Source organism: Lonchura striata, chromosome Z, assembly GCF_050655825.1.
Source record: "Lonchura striata isolate lonStrDom1 chromosome Z, ASM5065582v1, whole genome shotgun sequence".
In the NCBI taxonomy this organism is placed as follows: domain Eukaryota; kingdom Metazoa; phylum Chordata; class Aves; order Passeriformes; family Estrildidae; genus Lonchura; species Lonchura striata.
Genome location: NC_140740.1, coordinates 20,998,084 through 21,021,632, shown reverse-complemented (window position 1 = coordinate 21,021,632; position 23,549 = coordinate 20,998,084). Strand labels below are relative to the sequence as shown.

Here is a 23,549-nt window from a genome sequence, read left to right as displayed (position 1 = left end):
ATATTTGCATACAAATATTTTTCTCCTAAATGGTCTGGTATTAATATTAGCAAGCTAATGATACAAGCATTTGCTGGTATAGAGCATATATAGCATATACATTATTCAACAATGGCATTAGCTTACAGGATCCTTTTTCCAAATGCCAAATATTTTTGTATCCCACCCATCAGTGGCATGAAGATTTATATGAATTGCAGAATGATGTAAACTATTTGAAACAGATAGAGGGGGATTCCACAAAACAGAAAAGGATACACTGCAAAAGCCAAGACAAGTAGACACCATACTATGCTGATATTCATTTCTTGTGAGGGCTTCACAATGCTGTAATAAGCTTCTGTCACCACATACACAACTGTAGCTGCAACAGTGAAATCCACCAACCACTGATATTCTGGAAAGTAATGCAATGCTGAAAAATATAAGTTTGTAAATGTTAGATGTATGTTTTAAGGCAGCTACTAATATATATAGAATGGAGCAGCAAGTAAAAAAGGTTTTCAATTATGTATTAAGTGTATTAAAGTGTAATTTAGGTAGACCAAGATCAACCAAGTGAAATCCAACAATGAAAAAGTTACTCAACAATGTGAACTTCATTTGCTTCTGTTATACAATACTTAATAACTACTCAAATTTATAAGGCTATGAGGTTTTACTATTTCATCACCTCAGCTTTTATACATTAACATCCTAAATCCAAAAAGCATACTTAATTTAGATTTCACAACACAGAGAGTAAACAGTTTTCCAGTTGAGTCTGGCTGCAATTCCAGGTAAGAGGGCTTGTTTTGACCCTTTGTTAAAGATTGAGATCTCACTGAGATCTCATTTGTTATACTACAAATAAACAGTTTTTATTTTACAAACCCCACCATCTAAGATACTGATGGTCTGCCCATTGAGATTTTGTTACTACATCCTATAAAGCATTAATCGTTGTGTAAACTTCACTGTAAAAATTCTGGGTATCATACTGTGTTGTATACAGGCTGGATGTTATGGAGAGAGTTCCCATAATCATTGGAAACTGCAAAGAACAATTTGTGAGAACACAAATTGTCTCCCCCAAACACCTTCCCTACATGTACAGAATCTGAAAGTGAGAAAATATTACTGAACATAATTGACTTGACTACAGCTACCTGTTGGCAAAGATATGAAATTGGGCAAACTTAAGTATTTCCAAGTCCTACACTTATTTTGAAATAACAATCTGGTTAGATTTACAAACAAATTGTATATATTACTTTTCAAATACAGTCAAATCCTATCTTGTATCACTCAGGTAGACAATTATATGACATAATTTCAAGAAAGTAATGCTAATGGAAACTTGTGAGTGCTTTGTTTATTTACATCAAAAAATTCATTTCTGTTACAGAAATGCTGTCTCCTAGAATTCAAGCTGAGAAGTCTCCTCCATAGGAATATACATCCTTTCTTTCTATATGCATCCCTAGTACACATAAATATAGAAATGTAGGTAGAAAGAAAATACGTATCATGTACATACTCATATATGACCTTTCTGTCACAGAATGACTGATTATGATTTAATAATAAAAAATAACCATCTAAAAATTAATAGTATCTTCCAAAACACTTAATTCTGCATATTTCTATACTGTCACTTGCCATTTTTAAGCATTTTACCTGAATGCTTGAGATGTATGGCTGAAAGGGCATAGGTTCCAAAGCTACAGCACATACCCTATTTTAGATGAGCAGAAAGTATGACTTGACATCTGCCAATTGTTATTTTCTTGTACAAAGCTAAAAACTCCATTTTGAATAGACAAATACGAAATTCTTTCAGTGTTGTCTCATATTGCTAAGGACACCTGATACAATAGTGTGCTTTATGCTGGATTTCATCTACTCGTCCTTTTCCACAACACAGCTATTAAATGTCACTCAGAACACAAAAAGAGACATAGCCCTACTACCTGCTTTCTCATTAATGACCAGTTTTGCTTCTATTAAGTCATTGTCTACAAAAAAGATATTTCAGCATTAATTACAAATAAACACTTGATAGAAAGAATCAGGATATATTGGAAATAATGTATTATTGTTTGTATACTCTTACCAATAGTGTCCCTTTCAGTTACAGATTTTGTTTCCAGATGAAGATCAATATCTTTTGGAATGGTTAAGGGTTTGTTTTCAATATGACCATTATATTTTCTGTAAAATAAATAAAGAGTACAAGCATGGGTATGACAAAATAATTTTTTTCAATACAGAATGACATTTCAAATTTTATAAAAATGCAGATTTTTCTTCCCAAATACAAATATTTCTATGTGTCTAACTAAAAGTAGTACTTAAAGTTCAAATCTTTGAAAACAACAAGGTATGTCAATGGCTTCTAGCTATAACTTGACAGACTCTGACATAATACTGTGGTATTGATTTAAATGGCTTCCAGATGCTTCAATTTGAGCATGTATGTGGTCGAGATCCAGGGGACAGTATCTATTTCAGACCACTGATTTTCCTCTATTCAGAGCTACACAGTGTTCCCAAAGTAAAAAAAAACAAAAAAACAAAAAAAAAAAAAAAAAAAAAAAACCAAAAAACCTTCCATTAGTCCTTGTCACAACAAGCAGGTATATCACATGAGCTAAACTAACCTAGATCCTTGAAAGGTCTAACCTACTAGCCATCAAGTGAAGGAAATTTAAGGTGTCTTTCTAATCTAAAAAGATGTGTATCTAGAACAAAAGGTGCTTTTTATCTGGAGCTCTCAAACTATACCAATATCATTATTTTCATTTCCCTGAAATTAAGTTACACTAGAAGACTTCAAATTAAAAACCCCAGCACACTCTTAAAAGAACATGAACAAAGTAAAAGTATTTGGTCTGCATTCGTAACTAATGTAAAACTTTCTTCTCATACTATTAAAAAAAAAACAATAATTAAAGGAGATCAGAAGATGTTTTGTTAGATTAAAAATCATACCTAAAACTTAAAACCTCTAAAAGGCTATACAAAAACAATAAACAGCCACATTTTAGAATACCAACTCTGAAATTAGAAAAGGAGAGGTAGATTTTCCATAGGAAAACAAATTATTGTGATATAAGCATTAAAAGGAAATCAAATCAATCACGGAACTTAATTTTCAGGAATGCTTTCACCGTAGTTTATATGTGAGAGGAAAATGCAAGCAGAAAGCATTAATAAAATTTTTCAGGTTTTATTAATGCTTAGTGTAACCAGAAGCACAAGAATTTTAATGAACAAACTATAGGTAGGAATCAAAAGCATTACTCAAAAAATGTGCGAATCTACACAAGAAGTACCAAACACTGTCCAAGGACTAGACTACCTGCAAGCTCCTGTGTACCTCCATGCCCACAGCTGTACTCTTGATTATTTTCCTACTGCATGTATCCAGGAGTACAGATAAGCATTTTTACCACTGAAGCCATTTCAGATCAACAAAACTTGGTGTTCCTACACTTTAATTATCCCAGGGCCCCACAATCCAAGAGGCACAGATGGCACATACACAGGACCATTGAATGCTGTAGTTCAAAGTAATTCAAAGTAGCTATGGACCTTTTTATTAGCCTAAAAATTTCATATAATACAAACTATGCAGAAGCAGGAAACCTGACTAATATTCCTGTGTTCCTAAAGCCTACAATATAATACACTGAAAGGTAACATGCACTGAATAAAATTAACTAAAATTTCACACTACAGCTATTTCTAAGGCAAATTTTCAAACAAGCTCCTTGTATCTCCTTTAATCATTTCTCTTTAAATTAGTTAAGGAGCAAGTATAACACTTTGCAAGACTATGGTCTTGACAAAGCAGATTCTTCATCTTGCAAAGTATTCTTTATCATGGGGAGTATCAAACAGATGCATCCTTATTTCTCCCACACTATCTATTTCACATCTCCTTGCTGGGATGAGTCATAACATGTACATTCCATTTTGTGCAACCTAAATCAGTAAATCCAAACCAACTCAACAGGAACAATTCCCACTTAACTATGGTTCTTCACAAACCAGAGTCACTTCTTTCAAGGACACAGAGGACATTCATTCATTAAGAAGTGATTTATTATTAATTCAGCTGTTAAACAAGCACAGCAAACATAATTTAAGCCTCCACATTACTGCTTTAGTTTCTTTGAAGTTTTACATTCTCCTTTGATTAACATTAACCCTGGTACAACCACTACTACTCCTATTGCAAAGGTCTGGCAAGGCTGAGGAAAGGCAGTAAGAGCAAAGGCAAAATTATTATGTGGCAGTGCAATTGTGTTTTTCAGTTTAAGGCCCCTATGGGTGAACTTAAACTTATAATTACATAATTGAAGTTATTTCACATATGAATAAATATCACTGGTTACATGGATAATTATAAATTATGCTCTTATTCACAATTATACTGCCTCATTTTTATCAAGAAAATTGTTAAGATAAAAAGAGATTCTTAATTTTAAGGAATGCTGCAAAAATAGTAATGTTTAGTATTTTACAAGGAACAACTTAACCCAGAGAACAATGGTAAATGATGCTGCATCCAGCTGGCAGCTGGTCACTAATAGTGTTCCACAAGGCACAGTACTGGGCCCCATCCTGTTCAAGATCTTTATAGATCATTCAGACAAGGGGATAGAGGACACCCTCAGTAAATTTCCAAAACTAAGTCAGATGGGAATGTTGATCTCCTGAAGGGCAGGAAGACTCTGGGGAGGGATGTGAATAGGGTGGATCAATGGGCTGACACCAATGGCATGAGGTTCAACAAGTCCAAGTGCTGGGTCCTACACTTGAGTCACAACACCCCTATGCCATGCTACAGAATGGGACAGAGTCCCTGAGAGATGCCCAGCAGAAGAGGATCTGGGGCTGCTGGTTAATAGCGACTGAACATAACCCAGCACAGGCCTAGAGGGCCAAGAAGACAAAGGACATCCTGGCTTGTGTCAGACATAATGTGGGCAGCAGGACCAGGGCTGTGACTGTACTCTGTAGTCAGATCTAGAATCCTGTGTTCAGTTTTGGGCCCTTCACAACCACAAAGACATTGAGGTGCTCAAGCAAGTCCATGGCCATGGAACTAGGGAAGGGTCTAGAGTACAAATTAGATGAGGAAAAGCTGAAGGAGCTGGGGGCACTCAGCCTGGAGAAAAGGAGGCTCACAGGGAACATTCTTGTTCTCTAGAACTGCCTGAGGGAAGGTGATAACTGAGTGGGGGATGGGCTCTTCTCAAGGTTAACTACTAACAGGGTAAGAGGACCTAGCTTCCAGCTGTGCCAGGGGAGGCTCAGGATGGAACTCAAGAGGAATTTTGTCATGGAATTGGAATGGGCTGCCCTTCTTGGGCAGTATGTGGTGGAGTCATCATCCCTGGAGGTTTTCAAGAAATTATGAGATATGGCCCTTAGAGCCACAACTGACATGTGATCAAAGGTTGATCTCAGAGGTCTTTTCCAAACTAAATGAGGCTAACCATGATTGCTAACCATGCCACTTAAGAGCTAAGAAACTTTCAAGAATAAAAATTAAATTACAATTAACAGATTATATGAGCAGTGCAGAGATTAATTAAAGTCTTAAGATTTATAAGAGTTCATACTGGGATGAAAGAAACAGAACTAGAATAAACCTCCTGTCCTGCCAAAAAGAAAACCAGAGTGGGTTGTTTGGTTCAAAACAAAGCCAGTTTAAACATATTTCATCAACACGGCCAGCTCCAGCACCTCAAGATGTCTCAGTTCTTGATACAGCTGTACTTATAGTATGGCTGTTTAGAACCTCATGTCTGAATACTGGAAATCTATTTCCAGCTTAAGCTGCTGAACAACTATTCCATGCCCTCAGTTGTCTTTTGACAGATTCAGCAAGCCCAGATCTTTTAGCCCCCTTGAGTAAGACAGACTTTGTTTCCTGGATGATCCTAGCAGTTCTCTTCACCAGTTCATATACAAAACTAATTTTTCTTGAACACAAGTGATCAGAAATGCACATAGTAATCCAGATAAAGATCTATGTTGGTGTTTTGTCCAAGAGGATTAGTATTTCTATCACTCTTCACAGTAAACATTTCATAAAACACATCCTAGAAGCCCATTTACCTTTTTCACAGTTGTGTTAAGAGCGGTGGCTTATAGTAATCCTATGTTGAACTAATGTACCCAAATCTTTCTTCTCTCACTTCAAGATGAAAAGCTACAATCCTAAGATTGCCACAAGCAATCCACAGTTTTTATCTAAACACATACATTCACTAAAAAGCTTGCCATATAATTAGCATTTCACAGACCATTTTGTGGATGGAAATTAACCAGTTCTGAACAATTTAGGAATGTCCAACTGTTAAACCGAAAAAACATATTTTGATAAAGAACTGTGACAACTAATGGAAGCAGGGCAGTCATTTGAAACTAGTAGTTTTTAATTCATGCTAAAACAAAAGTAGGCTGGAAAAGTTACTAGATGAGCCATATCATGCTGAAAAAAACCCAAAAGGTGGGGGAAGACAAGCTTAAAACAAGTATTTACCTATCTTTTTTACTTTTCCCTCTTTGCTTCCCTGCAAGAATCCGCAGTTCTTCTTCAGTGGGATGTTGATACCACCGTAAGCTAAAGAAAAAGAAAATTTCAAGTAAAACAAAACCGTTATTAGCAATTTAGAGCATGGCTTTCAAAAACTGTATCGCAACACAAGATTTATGTATTTATTAAGATACCTGTCATTTGTCACTCCTAAGCAAGACACCTTTATGTGCCAGTAATGGCACACAAAAAACCTGCCTGAACTGAACAGCTAGAGTTCAGTTCTCTACAGCAAATGAGGCATTTATACATAATTTAAAAGCTTTGCCACTTTGTCATTCACATGAAAGCCCTTCAGTTCTCTAAACACCAACTGTTAAAGATATCATCAAATACAGCAAACACAGCCATATAAAGCGCAAAAGTTCACTACAATAATTATACCATTACAATTAGTCATTAGAACCATATTCTAAACAACTTAATAAAGTATATTATATCCCCACCAAACCCAGTAATTTTTTCCAGAATCTGAAATATCTATTATCTAATAATCATTACCAATGTTTTTTCTTAAGCAGAGCAAATCATAACATCAACATCCCTTTCCTTAAACACCTTCTCAGTGATGTCTTCAACTTCTCCAAAAAAAGCTCTATTAAAAAAAATCACTAATTTACACATAGTTGACCCATAAGTCTTTCCACTTTCACAGATCAATGCAGCATTCATTGTTCATTCATTTAAAAGGCAAGAAATGGCACAGAAATTTTGAAGAGGACAGAGATGGTTAAGTGTCTAACATGATACATTTTACCTAAATTTCTAAGTATTGCAAAAACCTTAGTAGCTGAAACAAGCCTTTTCCACATTCCACATGGGAAGGTTACTGTCCAGATACAGGAAGTCACAATGATCTCCACATGTCACTATGATCTCCACTCTGAAATGCTGTGGTAAAGGAGACCAAGTATTAACAAGGATAGACTTGAGAAATGTGTGTGGAAGTAGCAGGCCACTAATTGTCAACCATGGTGACACGGGTCAACACATGATAAAGGAATCCACAACCACCACCTCACATAAAGAAAATTTCACCCAGTAGGACCATTGACATCCATGTTGGTGAATTAGAGACAATGCCAGATCCAATTTCAAAGTTAGCAAAGGCAAATTTGGAAGGCATCAAAACTCAAACAATCTCAAGCCATTTAATAACACTTGATTCCCAGCTTTGTTTTAGAAAGGCTTCGTTCATCTTGGGAACTCTTCAAGAGAAAAGAACGCTAGTACCAGCCAACAGAACATCAAACTATTGCCCACTGCAAATTTCCATTGAAGGAATTCACTACCAGCTCCAAAACTGAAAATGGCAAATATTACAAATGAATGAACATTTGAATGTTATATATATTCCTATATATATAATATATATATATTATATACCTCCTTGAGGTACCTCAAAAAATAAAATCTCAATATTACAAATTGAATGAACATAGTTTTGGATGGGGATAAAAGGAACTGAATTTTGTATAAGTAGAAGTGAAAGTCAATTCATTAATTTACTTTTATTATGTGTAGTACAGTTGAGGAATCTGTGATTTGATAACTTTCCTGCAATAGAGACTTTAAGACAGAGACATAAACAAACTGAAGAAACAACCTTCTCATCCAAGAAGTTAAACTTCTCTGCAGATGTTAACTTCTATCTTTCACATGACCCAAAGCAACTGTGAAAAGGCAGAGATATATTCTCCTGTTTTGTCATTTACCACATCACCCTGATCTGCATGTGATATGATAACGATGAAAGCCACCTATGAGGCAATGAAATTTTTCAGAATCTTTCCTGCACAGACAGAGAAATGGTACCTAATGCAGTAGGAACAGACAATATTCTTGCTCGTGTAGCAAGCTAACACAAATCAAGCCACAAATTATACCACAACTTGGTCCTAATTATACTACAAAACAACATTGCAAATGATATCTAATTACAACTAATAGGATAAAGAGTTTTGGTATTTTTCAGTTGATAAGCTCTACACATCTTGCATTTAAAATCGCAAAACCAAAAGATTTGAACAAACATTTTCATAAAGATAATAGAAAGTAGTATATATCTCTTTTAGTTTACATATGCTTAAAACTGAAATCCCATAACTGATTACCTTGTGGCTTTGACATATCCAAGTCAGTCTGAATAGCAACAGAGACACAGACATGGCCTAGTTAATTTGAATAAAGGTCATTAACGAATCTACAACAAAATGTCCATTTTCTCCTGTATCCTGACATGGCCTGAAAACAGTAGGTGAAATAGGTGAGTGACTTAAAAGCAATGTTTTGGTAGAGAATGTTTTATTAGTTAAAAATTATGCAAGGCCTATGCAGATATTTAGGCTGCCAAATATTTCAATAAAGCTATTTAGTTGCATTCAAGCTTTGAAAATAGCACTGACTGAAAAAAATTCTTATTCCTTAACAAATTTATGTAAATTGTTTTTCAAGAGTCAATGATAGCTATTTATTCCACTAACAAGTAACTACCTTAAGTCTGTCCGTCCTAACAATTCCAATCCTTTTAGACTTTGAGAAGTCTTTGTTTCCTTTTAATAGACTTCCCATAAACACATACAGCCATCTTTAAACAAACTAGTCACTTAATGCTTCTGTTTGTCTGACAACATGTTTATCCTCCCTCCTATTTAGCAAGGACTATCTACAGACATTTCAGATCCATCTTGCCTGCCAATCCTTTGGAAGCAGGATACGCAAACAAAGTCACTTAAAAACCACTGCTGGATATCAAAGACTAGTTGACATTTACTAACAAAGGTAAGAAGGAGCAGGTGGTAATTTTTCCTTAGACAGTTGGACTGCTTTAGGAGTGTGCCTGTACCTGCACACACTTACATGTATAAAACCCTCTACCACCACCGACACAGGTCTGTCAAATATCACTGGCAAAAAGACAGCACTATGGAGAAATAGGCTAAAGATAAAAGGTAGTTTATCTTTTATCACGTTAACTAAGAAAATAACTCCTTTTCTTTCTGCCATTAAAATTCATATTCTTGTTGCAGTGAATCTTCTGACTTATTTTTATTTCTAGAACACAGGATTATTTCTAACTATTTATACAATTCCTGTATTCAGGGAATTATTCAGACTGCCTGATATTAAAATGCACTAAAATAGCTACCAGATAAATAAGAGAAAACTGAAAAGCAGTAACAGGCTACTAACATGGAAGGCAATAATAAAATTCCCACTGACTTCAGTAAGAGCATAATTACCTAAGCACAAGCGCTGAAATCCTGCTTGAAGTATTTATCAATCTGCAGATGCACAAAGATAAATGGAGAACTGGATTTGAAAAATATTTGAACAGAAAACTTTTCCCTATCACTGGCACATGGCATGCCTTAAAACAAGAATACAGTGAGTGAAATCTTCACAAGAATGAGGAACATGGGCATTATAGTGACAAATTATTTTGCAAGAGCAATTAGATATTTAGATTTTCAAATAAAAGTTTTCATCAATCTTAGATATAAAAGGTACAATATGTAATTTGGATTATTGCAGATAAAAAAGACTCTCATAGCGACACACCTTAGTAGGCAGTTTCATATTCATCAGTGTCATGTTCTTTTTAGATCACAAGCAAGGTGATCGACACCCTGTCAATATGCTTAACAGTGAAACTTCACACAACAGTTAAGAGGATAACTCCTGTTTGTGTTATCCACCTGACAATTACTGTTTTCTGTTATATCTAACATACATCTAAACAACATTTATAGTCACTATTCATTAGCAACTTGATGGGTGATGAAATCTGGAATATTAAAAAGGAACAAGGTGATAATTATGAGAAGCAGACAAAAAAGTCAATGTAAAGATTTGTTAATACTCCTTTGGAGTACATTATTATTATTCAAGGATACTCCTTCAGATTATTCTCAAAATTTAACAGTTACAAAAGACAGCACACTACCTGCGAATCATACAAAGTGGTCTTCTTACCAAATGAAAAAACACAGTATCTGTGATTTCTTTTAATATTTAACATACTGATATATATTCAAAACAGCTGTTGTTTTTCTTTGTTATTATGGATACAGCCACAAAGGGAATGCTCCCCTTGCAACTCATTATGTCTGTTTGATCTATTGATACAAGGAAGTACTGTACTGAAACTTATACTAATCTTGTCATTTGACGTATTAAAAAGGAATAGAATTTTTAATAAATATCTAAGCACTCTTCATATGCAAGGCTAATCAGGAAGTAGATTATCAACAACACAGAGACAGCACAGAAGAAAAGAAAACCCTTTTATTCTTCAGTATATTGTATTCAATTTAGCTTCTTAATATTAAAGGATGCACCTTGTACCTTCAATATAAGAGCTGAACTACAATTAACTTTATGACTGATACAATTAACAGCAACAAACAAGCATGTTCTTTTACAGCAACACTGTTATTTTGCCTTGAGCCCAGAAATCAGGTGTAACAATGCTATGGTAATAAATTTAATAAAAGTCAGTTACTTTAAAAAACCCCAAACAAAATCAGTATATTTTACTGTTACTATTCTGATGCATAATTGCATTACCATATTCACACTTATCTTACCTGCCACTACAGAGAAGCCAACGAGCAAGAGAATAGTGAGGTATGATCTTCTGTATGACACTAGCCATTACCATGGTAACCACCAACTGTACACCTATCACACCCTGTAGAGAAGTTAATAATAAGTCAGTATGTGTTTTAGAAAAGTGAAGTATCTTTAAAAACAATTTGTAACAGTCTGCATAGCAGCCATGATACAGTGAGAAGGAATGGGGGGAGTGAGAGGAGGCAGAATACTGAAGCAGTTAAAAACAAATTCTCTGAAACTTGTTACAATCACTTACAAAACTGCATCAAAGGGAAAAGGCATTCTCAGGTCACCACAGCTAATCTCCCTGAAGAGATCCAAGATCCTCTCCCTCATAATGCTGGCCTCATTATATATGTACAGATATTTCCTCTTTGTTTACCGACATGTGTGGGTTTCTATCTTCTCTGATTAGTCATTTTCAAGGACTCCTCCCCATGTGGTCCTCATCCGTACTTTACCAGCTCAGTCCATCACCTTTTCCTCTTGATTTGAGGGTCATCACCTCCTTCCTCTCTAAGTCCTAGTCTAAACACTAGTTTGGCCAGACTACTGGCAAAGATGCTCTTGTCCCTCTTGGTCGGGTGGATACTGTTCCATCTTAGCAGTCCTTGCACCTCAAGAGAGAGTCCCATGGTCACATAAGCCAAATCCCAGCTAATCAATACCTGCTATGCCATGAGCTGTTAACCTACAGCTCTACATCAACCTTCCCCCTCCCTATCAGCAGTATAATCTTTCATCCTAAATAATGCACTAAGGAAAGTGCATACATTATTTTCTCCCTTCAATGCTTTCTCCATTAGTAAAACACAAATTGTGCAGATGCTGCTTACATTAAAAAACATAGGTAGATTAAATGTTTTTGGATATACATTATTATCCATAATTCAATACGATGGAGGGAGAGAGAGCACAAATAATCCTTTAAGCATTTATAAACACTTTCAATATGTTACCATATGACTCATAAAAAAGTGCCATGAATCAATAAAAGGAAGTGCTACTTTTTTATACTTTGAAGTAACACATTTGGAGGCCATCAGATACCATCAAGTTTCTCTGGTACGCAAGAGTCCCTTCACCTTCTCCCTCCTTGGAATTTCTCCGCTTCTACACTTTGGTGCCATCAACTCCTTGAGGTACCTCAAAAAATAAAATCTCAATTTTGGTTATGTTCTAGTTCACTGACATCAGGATTATGCATATTTCTGCACAGAGATTACTCAAACCAGCTCCCACCAGCTCCCTAGCTAAGGGAAGTGCAGTCCTAATGAAAGTGTTACCAGCTGCATGCATGGTATATGCATATATATATGCTATACTTATATTACTAAATTGCTAAGGAAGTATATATTCTTTGAGTACAAAATGAACCATTTTAAAATCAAATGTTTCTTCTGACCACCTCACACTAAGCCCTATAACCACTTCCACCCAATATAGGAAATTACTGTCCCTTCATTTAGCCTCTCTACTGAGCCATTATTCTCAGAATTCACTCTCTTAGGGTGAACTTATTTAATTAATATTTCTCTAGAATAATATATTTATTAGAAGCACAGCCTAATCAGATGCCAGTATGTCTCTTTATTTACTCCTAGAGCTTCCTATCTGTAAGGGAAATAAATTGCCTTAACTCAAGGCAAGAGAAGGGAAAAAGATGCAAAATGAGGCATTTCTATATAAGGCAGCAGCTCCACTAGTTGAGTTAAAATACTCACAATTCAAGAGATTATTTAAAAGTTTACTAACAGAAACTAATTTCCTTACTCAAACAAAGGCTGCACGTTGGAACAGAACCCATTAGGAACAATTTATCTTAGCCACTAAATGTCTTTCTGCACCCTGCATACCCGTCTCTAGCAGAAATTTATAGTGCTCATTCACATAAAGTTACTGATGTATTTGATTAAAAAAAAATCTACAAACCTTTCTTTGTACAAATAAAAATAATCTAGCAAGTTTTAAGCCACTTAAAAAAAAAAAAAAAACCAACCAAACATAAAACCCCAATGATATCTCTATACTTAATTATAACTTTGTGGAGGAAATATACTAATATCCTTCTGGTATTTTTCTAACTTTAAGCAATTTAAAATGTATATACATATATATATACATATACATGCCATATGTGGGCATTTTTCTCGATTCCTGAAGGTTAGTAATCAATCACAAATAATATACTAATGGAGAAAAGCTGCCACAAGAAATTATTTAAAAATCCACTGCATTAATCTTCCTGCAATCTACCAAGAACACTAGTCACAAAAACACACTAGATGACACAGTGAGTCAAAATAACATGCTACATGCACAGCACAACTTTTTGCCAACTCTACCTTTTTGGCTGGATATGTTTAGATGTGTTTGCCTGGATTCTACATGTAGGTTTACTGACACACTGCATAAAAATCTACAGCACCCCAAACTACCCCATCCTACAAAACCAGAACACATTTTCCCTCCATCACCAAATATAGGGTTCAATTCAGGCTCTGTCTAGATCCAGTCTTCCCCACACTTCTGAGTCTTCACTTTATACTAATATCAGTTTAAATTCAAAACAACTAATTTCAGAATCATAAATGAAAACTGAGTGCTGGTTTCCACCAGTATTTTACATCTTTTACTTGTACACTCTAAATTAGAGGACACAGGAATCAGATCTTCGTCAGAAATCTAAACTTTAAAAATCTACAGTATGAGAAATAGAATGATATGTGTTTGAGGAAGAAGATGCTCAATGGCAAAGCCGACACCACAGGGTGTTTTGAGGACCTCTGGTAAACAAACCCTGGAACCCACTACCAATTTGCATTGAAATAATAAGAACACAATCAATTATTGGGTTGACTCAAAACTAAGAGAAGCACTAATCACTGTTAAGAGATGAGGAACTGCTGCATAGATTAAATAAAGTGTCTGTAGTTACAGAATACTTTGTGAAATTGAAACTATTTCATAAGGCCTTCAACACTAATTCCATATACATCCATGTTCCTATCATGCTACAGGCTTTGCAGCTTGAAACTTGAAACCAAGTTCAAGACACTAGAGAGACAGGTCTGTATTCTGCTGACCAAAGACATTTCTGTCAATCTCTCTAATACTGGGAAGCACAGGGACCAAGCCTGACTATGTAAGTCAGTTTTTCTGCAAAACACAGGCTGCCAAGCAACCTCCTGGTCAAAAACAGGACTGAAATGGTACAGCCATGCAGCAACAACACAGGCTAATAAACTGCAGTCTGGCTGTGTTTCTGCCAGAGAGGAAACTCTCTCATGAGAAGTGTCTCAGAAGTCTTGAGGACTGCGTTCACTTCCTGATCCTCCAGCAACCATGGCATTCCTAGCTTTGTTTGAATAACTTAACATACTTAACATAAAAGCTTTAAATAAAACATAGCAGAGAACGCATTAAGAATAGTTTCAGCAATTACACTAGAGTGAAGATTGACAGATTTCTTAAAATTGGTAAGAAAAATGGCAGGCCAAAAATGCAAAATTGTAAGGTTGAACAAAGTATAACCTGGACTTTGGTTTTCACAGTCTTTCATAGTACATACCTGGAGACAGAGTTGCTGATTAGTAGAAGGACAAAAACTAAGAATAAGCAATTAAGATAAAGTTACAATACTCTTATCTACACAGTAAGTGTAATTATAAAACACCAACAGCTATCTCACAGTAGCAAAAAAAAAAAACCAACAAGTTTTTAAAAGTACTTTTATCTAAAGAACATTTTTCTTTTCATCATAAAATGATTTATAGAACATGAAATATAAAGATACACAACGCTGATTGTATTATGCAAAGACACCATTCCAGTCTCCTTATTTTGACCTTGCCCAAGGTTATTTCTCCTTACCTGTAGTAAAAGGGCACAGGTTTCCGTCTTTTCTTCCCCTTATCACCTATCTAACTATAACAAATAATTCAAATACCCAGCTTTACACAGGACTTTGAAACTTTGTTCTCATATAGCAACCATCTCTCCATTACAGAATGAGGGCCTTGAGCTGAAGCCAACTGCTGTATGCACCAGGACTGCAGTAGGGACACAACTGCATGACAGAAAAACAGCTGGTAGAATCCCATTCACAACTTCACCTTCAGATATTTAATGCCCACTGCTTACTTTCTGAAGTGGCAAGTCTTGTAAAAACATTTTAACACAACTGCTCTTGAGTATTCTACAGATATTAATACAGGTCATAACAATATCTTTCAATGGTAGCACACAAACACACTAACATGGCTGATGATTTTTCAAGTAAGAAACTGAGAAGGTATTGGAACAGTAGTGGCCACCAAGATTTGTAACAGAATATAACAAATACAACTATCTCCTGCAATTTTAAAAGTGCAATGGTATTTGCGAAGTCTGGAAGACAAATCCACTTTGAAATGCCATTTAATAGCTGGCACATTATTGCTTTTACTGTAAATAAGACTTTTCCCCATATAAATTTTTCTTCATGTGCAAATTTTTCTGCTTATGCTATGTCCATGCTAAAGCTCCAGCTCCCAAAAGCAAAATAGTGTTCTCCTGAAACATAAATGCAATTCAAAGTTGTTTCCTAAACAGTAGAAACTATTATATGGATGGCCAAAGAAAAGTGAGCTTGCTGTTCAACATCTTAAAGCGAATACTTACTGTGAAAAGAATTACTTTCACAGAATACCTATAGTAGTTATGATAATCTAATCAGCAATCTGAGACAGTTCAAATCCTATGGTTTGTAGAAATCAGACATTCATACAGCTAATTTAGGAAAAAAAAAATCTATGAGAAGAGAACTCTTTAAGAAACTCAGATTTTTACTTATTTTCTATTCTCATGACCAAGGCTTCCCTGAATTAGAATTTTCACACACCTATCATTGTTTACAAAAGCAGATGCTTAAAGTGGCATGAAGAATATACAAGATGTTAAATAATACCACCTAACTGCTCAACCTCACAGAGTCTTTCATATCCAGAGGTCACTTCTCTCTTGACCAGTGTCCTTCCACAGAGTCAAAGGAGAGCCATAAACTGCTGTGTGGAAGGACTCAGATGTGCATGACTCCCTTTGAAACAAGGTGATCTGTTTGAAATCAAACTGCTTTAGTCAGTGAATAGCATTTTACCTGACAGTCCTTCTTCATGTACCAGTGAGGCTCTCTAAGTACAAAGATTACAGAACTAATGGTCATTAGGCAAATCACATTATTGCTACAGAAATCTCATGGACAGAACAAGGGCATTTATAAAAATGCAAATTTATCATTATTACTAAAAAGGCAATATAGAATACCTGTTGCAGTGAACACCAATATATATGGAATATTATTAAATTACACATAAAACTAGTTCAGAGAAATTATGCACTACACAGGAAAAAGAAGGTTATGCTGCATTATTATTTTTCCAAGATTTTCAAAATTTAGTTTTGCTCAGTATTTCCACAAATAAGACAAATAGGAACTACATAAGTTCCCACTCTCTAGAAGATTTGTTTTTTAAATAACAGGCTCTGCCATTGCAGGAATCATTCCAAGTATAAGAAGTGAGAATACTTTAATGCCTCTGCTGAACAGTCTAAAACACCATGGTCTTACAAAGTATTAAGACACTTGTGCAGAGCTTAAAGTCATGGCCTAACTGGCACTGCAACTGCACAGAGGAGTCCTGACAGTCCCAGCCTGAAAGGTGTTGACCTTTATAACCTGATTCCTAAGCCTCTTGGTACAAAAGAAACTGATCAATGTTTTATTCTCCTGTTGCTTTGGAACTGGAAAATACAGCTTCCAAACAGCATAGAAGTAGACTACCATCTTTTGCCTTTGCTAATGTCACAGAATCACACACAAAGATTGTTTGCCCACACTGCCAGCACCCAGTAAAGAAAACTGGACTGGTCTTTCAACCCATTAGGCAACACAAGCAAGTACTCAATTAATTTACATAAGAACCAACACTGAAAGGAAAAATTTTTTTGTTTGCAATTTTCCAAATGTAGCTTCCCATATTAGACCACGGCAATCACGGACTCCTACAAATGAGAGGAGCATCTCAAGGCCTTTTGAATAAATATTCTAACCCCTGCAGAAAAGTAAAAAAAAAAAAAAAAAAAAAAGACTTAATGAGGAAAAATTCAATTCCTTTCATAAACATGAATTTACACTATAAAAACTACTTTCATGAAACAACATGATTAAAGTCCTAAGTAGGAGAACAGTTAAAAGGCAGGTTTTATAAAAAAATATACTTGTAAAGTGAATTTCTTAACACTTACATCAATGAACACTGGTGCCATAGCTAAAATGACCTATTGACACTTACATTCATATAGCCACATGGAAATGACATATATTAATGGCACATAGAAAATACGTTTTTATACCTGCAGACCCTGTTCCTTGTATCTCAAATATAAGCACACTCAAGGCTAAGCCAATCAATTCCAGTGTTTTAAATGCTAAGACCTAAATACAAAATTCAGCGTATCTCTGTAGAGATGTATCTTTACAAATTTAATATTCATGAAACACTTAGCCTGCTCTATTGAAGCAACACATATCCAACAATGTTACATTGTTAGTAGGAATTACACCAAACTTTGTCCCACTGTGTTACAAGGTAATTTACTGTGCACTACATTTAGTCCAATAAATCGAAGCTGTGCTGAAATACCTGCTGTGAAAAGCAATTTGAGGTGGGACTTTTTTTCATTATATCCTCTCCAGCTCCAACTGCTCTGTGATTCTACAACACTCACGTGCTGCCACAGCACACATGGCAGCTGTGACATGACCCAGAGTACCAAGAGCAAACTTGTGGCAATGAAGGACAAAGCGTCTGGCAAAGGTTCCTGAATATATCCAAGATCACATACACACTCCGTTCACAGAGGATTTAAGGAGACCCGACAAGGCAGTTATAGAATCAATGCTGTAAAAGAACTTAGGGTCATCAAGACCAAATGTCAACCTACCACTGCCACTGTAATCCCTGAACATCTAAAACACATCACCGAGCACCAGGTACATTCACGAGCGCCAAGTACAGAGCTCGATGGTGTCACCCCGCTGCCTCCCTGGCCCCACCGCGCCCAAACCCCCGGGCTGTCTCCACCGCCAGGGACATGCAGCAGCCCAGCCCCGAGCCGAGGGAGGCGAGCGGCCCCGGCTCACCATGGTGCCCGCGCCGGCCCCGCCAGCCGCCGCTGCCGCCCGGCTCGGCCCCGCCGCCGGCACATAAATCCGCCCGCTGCCGCCGCACAGCGCACCCGCGGGCGGGCACGGCGGGATCCCGCCCCAGCAGGGCCGCGGCTGTCCGGCCAGCCGCCTGCGCGGGCGGCGCCCCGGAGCGCAGAGGTGCCGCTGCGCCGGACAGCCCCGGCCCCGCCGCGCCGCCCGCGCCGGCTGCAGACAATGCGAGGAGGCAGCGGCGCCCGCCGCGGCGCACGGCCCACCGGCCCCTTGCAGACAGCCCTGTCAGGCGCCGCGGAGCCAGCCTGTCCCGGCAGGGCACCGCCGCCGCACCAGCCACGTGACGCGGGAGGCCGCCCCGGCGGCGGAGTTCCGGCAGCTCCCGGCCCCGCGCGAGGCGCGGCCCCGCCGGAGCCCCGCGAGAGCCGCGGGCGGAGCGGGGACGGGCCCGGCCCGGCCCGGCGCCAGCAGAGCCCGGCGGAGGAGCTGAGGGGGAAGGGCGCGTGCGCATGCGCCGAGGTGACGGCGCCCCGTCCCGGGCAGGCGCTGCGCTTGCGCAGCTGCGCGGGCTGAGGGCGGAAGGGCGGCCGCGGCTGCCTGATGGGAGGGCGGCTCTCCGAGGAACCGGCGGAGTGTTGTGGTGTTCTGCTCCTTGTAGAATAGCCGGTACTGCGCACCGCATGGACCTGTCCGAAAGGGACAAAACCGCACAACAGTTTTGTCGTAAATCTTCCCGTTTTAAATGCGTCGCTGTGGTCCCTTAATGTGTGAGCTGGAAACAAATAGGAGCATTCTGCTTGAATAGATAAATAGTATTTCTGTGGAAAATACTTGACGTCTGTTTGTATTTTGTCAAGCTTTGTCTGCCTCCTGAGAAACCCAGGAGGGCAATCACGGGATGGTTGTGAAAAACGTCAATCACTTGGTTTTTAAAATTTTAAAAGTTTAATAATAATGAAATGGTCATAAAAATAGTTATACAATTAGAGTAATAAAATTTAGAGTTAGAACAGTTACAAGACAATAAAAAGCAAATAATTACGGATGTCCGGATGCTCTTGGACACTTTTGCATGCCTTGTGAACAAAGGAATAACCTTAAAAGCAATAGCCTGTTGCATATTCAAATATCTCATACATGATGCATAAATTCCTTGCAAAAATTCTGGTTTTTGTCAACTTCTTCTTAATCTTGTGGTTCCAAAAAGACGGAGAGAAGGTGGAAGAATGTTTGTCTTTTCTGATAAGGAGGCCGTAAATTTTTATGGGCCCCCTTCGCTGACATCTCTGTGTGAAGGGTTTATTGATTTTCTCATCTTCCTGCAAATCCTATATTGCAGTCTCTATTTTAACATTATGTTGTAACCTAACGCTACATTTGACACACTACTTAAAAGAATTAATACAGCATAACTTTCGAACATTACATGTACAATATTCATCATAACATTTGCGAAAAGCCAATCATAAGATGCGCATTTTTCACAATGGTGATCCCATTAGTGCCCATTTTCTCAAGTTTTGACACAGCAACCCATTGCTCTTCACTGGTGAGTGTGGTTTTGTCCCTTCCCTCCTTCCCTCTTAAAAGCACTGTCAACGAGCCTCGCTACCTCCTGTGCTGCAGATCTTTTTCTCCTCTGAGACATCCTGTGAGATGTCAGTAAACCAGGTGTTGAGTAGATCCTTTCATGGTAAAAAAGCCCCAAATTCTTCCAATTATACCCAGCTCTGAGCCGCATATTGACTTCATATATCTGCCTATTCCTATCAATATTGTTCCTTTTTACTAGAAGGATCAAGGAAGTCAACACTTGTATTCCTGATAGTGATTTGAGCAATAACAAAGCATGGTAACAGTAAATATAGGAATTTCTCACTGCTATAAACTAACTCCTATGCTAGGGCAGGGCAATTTAAGAAAGTTTTTTTTAGGCACATCCTAATTACAAGGTTCAGTGTGAGCATTACTCTCTGAAAAATATAATTAAGGAACTATATTTTTAAAATTGTATGCTAAATGGTGCATAATATTTTGTTTGATAACATGCCTTTAGTCAAACACTTCAGCTGATGTTATAGATTCAAAAGGCAAGGGAAGAGAACAAATTTTTTTACCAGTGTCTAGAAGTTAATTTAACTGGTTGTTGCATGCACATCTGTAACATCATTTACATGGCAAGAAAATAACAAAGAATTTTTAAACGTGGCTTAATACTTCAAATTCTGCAGTTGCAGATCTAGAACAACTATATAATCTCATATTAACGAGGAAAAATGTAAACTGGTGATTTTTCAGTTTATACGTTTTTGCAGAATTAACTGAATCTGTTAGAGTTAGTGATCCATTTTCAAAGATGCAAGCTCCCCATGTATGCTTCACATTAAAAAAGTAAAACCTAAGCAAAGCAAAAAACACCAAAAAAATTAGGTTTCAGTCTTTTAAGAAGTTTCACAAGGACTGAAAGGACCTTTATTTAAGTTCAGAATAGTATTTTTCCTTCTTCAAACCCTTAAATGTAAAATATGTGCAATTTTAATTTACATTTTTTCATACAGTTTTTTTCTAAAATTTATGTTCATATTCTTGTTTTGATCATGTAATACAGAGAATTTAAAGAAAAGCAATTTTTAAAATCATAAGTAATTTTTTTCTTTTTTTCAACAGATATTTTTGTTATACTAAGATTACATTTTGCAGGGACAGATACAATAAAAAATTTAAGGTTTTTCTTACATTTTTTATTGGTCTGATGGTTTTACAGAACTATCTGGTGCAAACAGATAAGAATGGGACTAAGACAATTAGGATATAGGAATTTTTAATTAATTTGAACATATTAATTGTGCTACTTGAAAGTGATGGGACAAAGTGTTTGAATTTAATTGTCTAAAAATAGTCAGCTAAAACTGTCTTAGATAATTTTTCAAAGCATTCTAATTTAAAAGGGAGCAGATTCCTGACACTTCCAGTGCAATTGCAGAACATATTAATAAATTAGTATCAATATTGTCTAACTGTGTGACTTATTTACTACATTCTCATGAGAAAGATTAAGTTGATCTTGCCCTCTTACAATATTCTGCATATTCTTAATGACCTTAATTAATATGTATACTTTCACCAATAGCCCAACTTTAATACTAGTCCAAGTGACACTATTTTGCAATAGTAAGTCCAAAGTACAATGAATTATAAATCTTGCAGAATACATCCAACTTGTTGATTACTTCTAAAGAGTCAATACATCACCTGGGTACTGTGAGACCCAACGTTGCCCCTAGAAGAAACTCAGTGTAATAATTCATGATATTGGTGTATATAAACACACAAACACACTTCTATTCTTACAGCTATGATTTGATCTAAGTTCAGTGGAGTTTTCCTTGATTTACTTCCCTCCGACATAAAGCTTCATAGTTGCATGACATGAAGATGGTATTTGCATTAGTCTCAAAACAAATATTTAATAAAATATGAAATGCATACAGATTTGTCACTCAGGCTCACAACTTGAAGGTTATTGAGATCCTTGGACTGTATTTATGTCCCATATGTGTGAAGCATGTATGAACATATTATTTATACATGTTCTGATCAAACACTTCACATGATATGTCTATTTAAAACTGTGGTTTTGCTCTACACCTGAACATAGGAGGAAGATACAACTACGTCTTTTCTATACAATGCTCTTAAATACAATTATTTCACTTCATATTATTTTTGAGGGGAAATGGAGTTTAGAACTAACAATGCACATTTGTTAGGATTCCAAAACAGATCAACAGCTTCAACATCTAGAAAAAAAAGCCAAATACAATAAAATAACTGTGACTTAATATGATTTAATATCAAGAAATTAGTTAAGAGCAGTGGGAAAAAAATCCTTGATCCTTTCTTCTTAGAAATTTTAAATTATTTTATAATATAACTGTTGTAGCTCCTTTGAATTAGGTCTATTCATCACAGCCTGGATGGAGAAACAGCTCTTCCTGAATACTATAGAGCCATAATGTGAGGAAGGCTTGTGACAGAGGACAGAGGATAATAAAAACCTACAGACCCCATTCAAGAGCCTGTTCCTGCCATTGTCTACAAATTCTTTTGTTTCTTTACTGAAACAACGGGTACCACTTCTTGGTCTGATATACACTGGGATGCAGCATCCACATCTTCAAAGTGGTTTTGGGTCTCATCAGGCAAATTTTGACCTTCAGCTATGCCTTGCAGAGCTGCTGCCAAACAATGTGAATTGTCTTCCTATACATTGTATGGAGAGGCTCTGGTGGTACTTCACTTCTTCCCTACTCTCACACTTTTTAGGTGTTTCATATGAAGGAGACACAGCAACTGAGGTTTAATCTCACTTCTGACACAGCTTCACTGTCTCTTCCTTCTTCCTCTATTGTACAATCTGCAGCCACTCCCTTTCCAGCCCAGCAAATCTAAAAAACTTTACACAGAAGCTGTGGGCTGAGGGGGTGTCCTACCCTGGGGCATCAGGTGGTTAAGCCATGTCTTGAATGGCTGCAGGAAGAAGTAAAGCTCAGAGAGGTAAAGGTGTGACATACAGCTATTTTCCTATTCTCCCACTGAATTACCAAAGAACAGGTGGGAGATACCTCTGACTACACTGGTTTTTGTGTCATGTCCACATCCTGTCCTGCCCATACTATTGCTTTCTTAAAGATCTCATGAGATGGGCAAAGCTGAGAAAGCCCCAGGGACTGCAGACCATAGTATATTTTGGAGCAGACCTTTAAAGATCATCTAGTACAACTCCTCTGAAATGAGCAGGGACATCTTCAAGTTGATCAGGTAGCTCAAAACTCTACCCAAATTTACCTTAGATATTTCCAGGGATGAGGCACCTAGCAACTCTGGGCAGTCTGTGTCAGGGCTACACCACCCACTTCATACAAAAAGTCTTCATTATGTCCAGTCCGAAACTAATCTTTTTATAGCTTAAAACCATTTCCCCATCCTATCACTACAGGACCCACTAAAATGTCTGTCCACACATTTCTTTAAAGCCCTCTTTAGGTCTTAAAAGATTAAAGTCTACTGTGCTGCAACAGAGCATACTTTGCTGAGAACACACAAGGTAAGTACCTACAAGGCTTGATGAGACCC

The 23,549-nt window shown here is 37.1% G+C and overlaps 1 protein-coding gene across 3 annotated transcripts in view; it reads right to left on the bottom strand.

Moving 5' to 3' along the window:
* Positions 1 to 18,552, bottom strand: part of TMEM161B (transmembrane protein 161B) — a 42,027-nt gene extending 23,475 nt beyond the window's left edge. For 2 of the 3 annotated variants that reach the window (XR_014951488.1, XM_021541591.3), the window contains exons 1-5: positions 18,396 to 18,552; positions 11,185 to 11,288; positions 6,542 to 6,622; positions 2,096 to 2,193; positions 259 to 415 (exon numbers count right to left, since the gene is read on the bottom strand). Coding sequence is in view for 2 of the 3 variants with exons in the window: in XM_021541591.3 (XP_021397266.1) it covers positions 259 to 415; positions 2,096 to 2,193; positions 6,542 to 6,622; positions 11,185 to 11,288; positions 18,396 to 18,398 (443 nt within the window). In the remaining variant the exon portion in view is untranslated. The other variant, XM_021541592.2, reaches the window with a different exon arrangement.
* Positions 18,553 to 23,549: the final 4,997 nt, after the last annotated feature.